Here is a 3,258-nt window from a genome sequence, read left to right as displayed (position 1 = left end):
ATAAAATATTTTAAAATTAGTATTATTTTAGTAGATATCCTATATTTTCAGTATCAGGATTGGACTCAAACTATTTTCTTATCTAATTGTTATAATTGGAAGAAAGATTAGCAAAGTAACAGCATAACTTGGTTATTTACTGTTTACAAATAAATTTTGTTTATTATCTTCCAAACTGACTTCAACAAATAAATAAATAAATATTATTTTAATTTTTATTGTTGTTAAATATTATTTCAATTGGCTGAAGGAAAGAATCAGAAGATACAAAAAATATCCAAGCATCCTTATTTTCCGATGTATAACGGCTGTAATGACTGGATGACGGCTACGTTACAGCCGTTATTTTAATTCCATATCTGCCTCAGAACGCAAGGCCACCGGAGACCCAAAACAGGGGAAGTTAAGAGGAGATTTGGGTGGAGCGAAGGAGCTAAGACCGGCCCTCCTATGGCGGTGGCGGCATCTAGAACTTTCCTCCTCTTCCATCCTAAGCTTCTAGAAGCTTCCGGAATCTTCTCCGGTTTTCCAAGGCATCGCCGGAACCTCCCCCTCCTCCTCCGCCGGAGCTCCTCTCAGTCCGCCACGCAACCGACGCTCGAAGACTCAACGCGGAACTTGGATTCCATTGCCGGGATCCCGAACGTGGTGGATATCCTCCAAGAGAGGGGCCTTGTCGAGTCCATCACCAGCGAGAGTATCAGGTCCGCGTGCTCCAACCCTAGCATCAGCCCCCTTAAGGTCTACTGCGGCTTCGACCCGACCGCTGAAAGCTTGCACCTTGGGAACCTCCTTGCTCTTATCGTCCTCTCCTGGTTCCGGCGGTGCGGACACAAGGCCGTCGCCATGATCGGCGGCGCCACCGGCCGCATCGGAGACCCCTCCGGTAAGAGTTTAGAGAGGCCGGAACTGGACGTCGAAACTCTAGAGAAGAACAGCGCAGGGATTAAAAATCTTATCTCTAAGATCTTAGGGAGCGGGAATTTGGATGCCGGAACTGGAAATGAGAAAGCTTTGGATGTGGGGAGTGAGAAAGGTAGCATCTTCGATACAGGTGTTCGAGAAAATGCTAATTTGAATTCGCATTCTGAAAACAATGTGAATTCGAATGTTGGAATTGAAAAGAATGCAGCTTTGGATTCGCGGTTGGATGATTCTTTCACCATTTTGAACAATTATGATTGGTGGAAGGACATCACGCTGCTGGATTTCCTCAGGGAAGTAGGGAGGTTTGCCCGGGTGGGTGTGATGATGGCAAAGGAGAGTGTCAAGAAAAGGTTAATGTCGGAAGAAGGAATGAGTTATACCGAGTTTTCTTATCAGCTCTTGCAAGGCTATGACTTTCTGTATCTGTTTAAGAACATGGGTGTGGATGTTCAGATAGGTGGGAGTGATCAATGGGGAAATATTACAGCTGGGACTGAACTGATTCGGAAGATATTGCAGGTTGAAGGAGCTTATGGTTTGACATTTCCCCTTTTGCTCAAGAGTGATGGGACCAAGTTTGGGAAGTCTGAAGGGGGAGCAATATGGTTGTCGCCATCGTTGTTGTCACCTTATAAATTTTATCAGTACTTCTTCTCAGTGCCAGATGTTGATGTTGTGAGGTTTCTAAAGATTTTAACTTTCTTGAGTATGGAGGAGATTCAGGAGTTGGAGGAGGAGATGAAGAAACAGGGTTATGTTCCCAACACAGCCCAGCGGAGGCTTGCGGAAGAGGTAACTCGGTTTGTTCATGGAGAGGAGGGACTTGCTGAAGCATTGAAGGCAACTGAAACCTTAAGACCAGGGGCAGAAACAAAGTTGGATTGGGAAACCATTGAGGGGATAGCAGAGGATGTGCCATCATGTTGTTTGGCGTATGATCAGGTGTTGAATTCTTCTTTGGTTGATCTTTCAGTTTCTACTGGTCTGCTGAGCAGTAAGTCTGCTGCAAGGCGTCTGATGAAGCAAGGAGGCCTTTACTTGAATAACAGAAGGGTTGATAATGAGGCAAAGATGATTGAGGCTGGTGACATAGTTGATGGGAAACTACTACTGTTATCTGCTGGAAAGAAGAATAAAATTGTCATAAGGATATCCTGAATCATCTTCATGAATAATTTTCAAGAATATTTATAGTAACTCATCCTTTCATGCATTCTAGATACTTATTCAAAGGCAGTATATTTGTGACTTGTGAGATGCTGGTACTTCTTCTTCTACTACTACTAAAGTCTTGTTATATGCTTTAAAAGGTTTTGAAGGTTGTAGTTATAAATTGTTATAATATTTTCTTTCTATATTATTGTATAACTCTTTGAATGTGAGTGGTGATGCTATTCGCATTTTGCATATCAAAGTAGGTATACTATGTTGATCTCCAGCAAGCATACTTTCATGCAATGGCTATAGGATGAAAGAATATTATTATATTCCAGTTCCCCCTACTCAAGGAAGTTTCTATAAGTGGCTACAAAGAAAAATAGCATATGGCCTTTCATCATATAGGAACAGGGCAACATCCATTATAGTTAAATATTTATTTGTCAGCCAACTACTTCAGTCCAGCATGAAAATCATGTAGCTGTGTATTGACGCTTTCAAACTTTGCAAAGAGAGGTAGGCTCATAGCTTTATTGAGATTAATCTTAGGGGCCTTATTGTGCACTTTTACCAGCTTCCACAGGATGTGTTTTGGGATATATTTAAAGATGTCTTGCTTATCAGATGGGTTGTCTCCAATTTATATTGCAGCCTTTTTTTTAATATTATTTTTCCCTGATGCAATTCTATGGTAAAATTGTACTAATGCCACAATATTGGATTTCAAGGCTTACAATCTTCATTAAAAAAGTATCACCACTCAGGATTGTTTTACTTTTCAGCAAGTTCCCTTGATGTGAAACTTAAGCTTGTTGGCATCTGCTCAATAACCTGGAATTCAAACTTCCCATTTCTGTTGATCTATATCTTAGCTGCAATTGTTAATCCAGTTTCACTGTATGACTTCCACTTATTTACATGTGGACTTCATGATTTCATAGATATTCAAAAACTTGTATCCTTGTTTCCACACAGCACTAAGCAAATTGAATCCAAAAGTAATGCTTGGTCATTGTTGGTAATCTGTACTTACATACTAGTGGGTGCTTATTTTTGTTGAATGCTCAGGCTATTCATGCCTTGTTTGAGTAGCTTTTCACATGCTCCTGGTGGGAATGTATTTCATCCTCCTATTCTTCTGTGTACCTAGTCTTAAAAAGTTCAAGTAGATAA

General features: G+C 40.8%; 1 protein-coding gene across 1 annotated transcript; it reads left to right on the top strand.

Annotated features, from left to right (window-relative positions):
* The first annotated feature begins 362 nt into the window (after positions 1-362).
* On the top strand, positions 363-2,287 carry LOC105049738 (tyrosine--tRNA ligase, chloroplastic/mitochondrial). The gene has a single exon (XM_010929480.4). The coding sequence runs from the start codon at positions 451-453 to the stop codon at positions 2,083-2,085; it is 1,635 nt and encodes a 544-aa protein (XP_010927782.1). The 5' UTR covers positions 363-450; the 3' UTR covers positions 2,086-2,287.
* Positions 2,288-3,258: the final 971 nt, after the last annotated feature.

Source organism: Elaeis guineensis, chromosome 8 (genome assembly GCF_000442705.2).
Source record: "Elaeis guineensis isolate ETL-2024a chromosome 8, EG11, whole genome shotgun sequence".
Taxonomy (NCBI): Eukaryota; Viridiplantae; Streptophyta; class Magnoliopsida; order Arecales; family Arecaceae; genus Elaeis; species Elaeis guineensis.
Note: the sequence above shows the minus strand (reverse complement) of the source record. Positions and strands in the feature narration are given on the sequence as shown.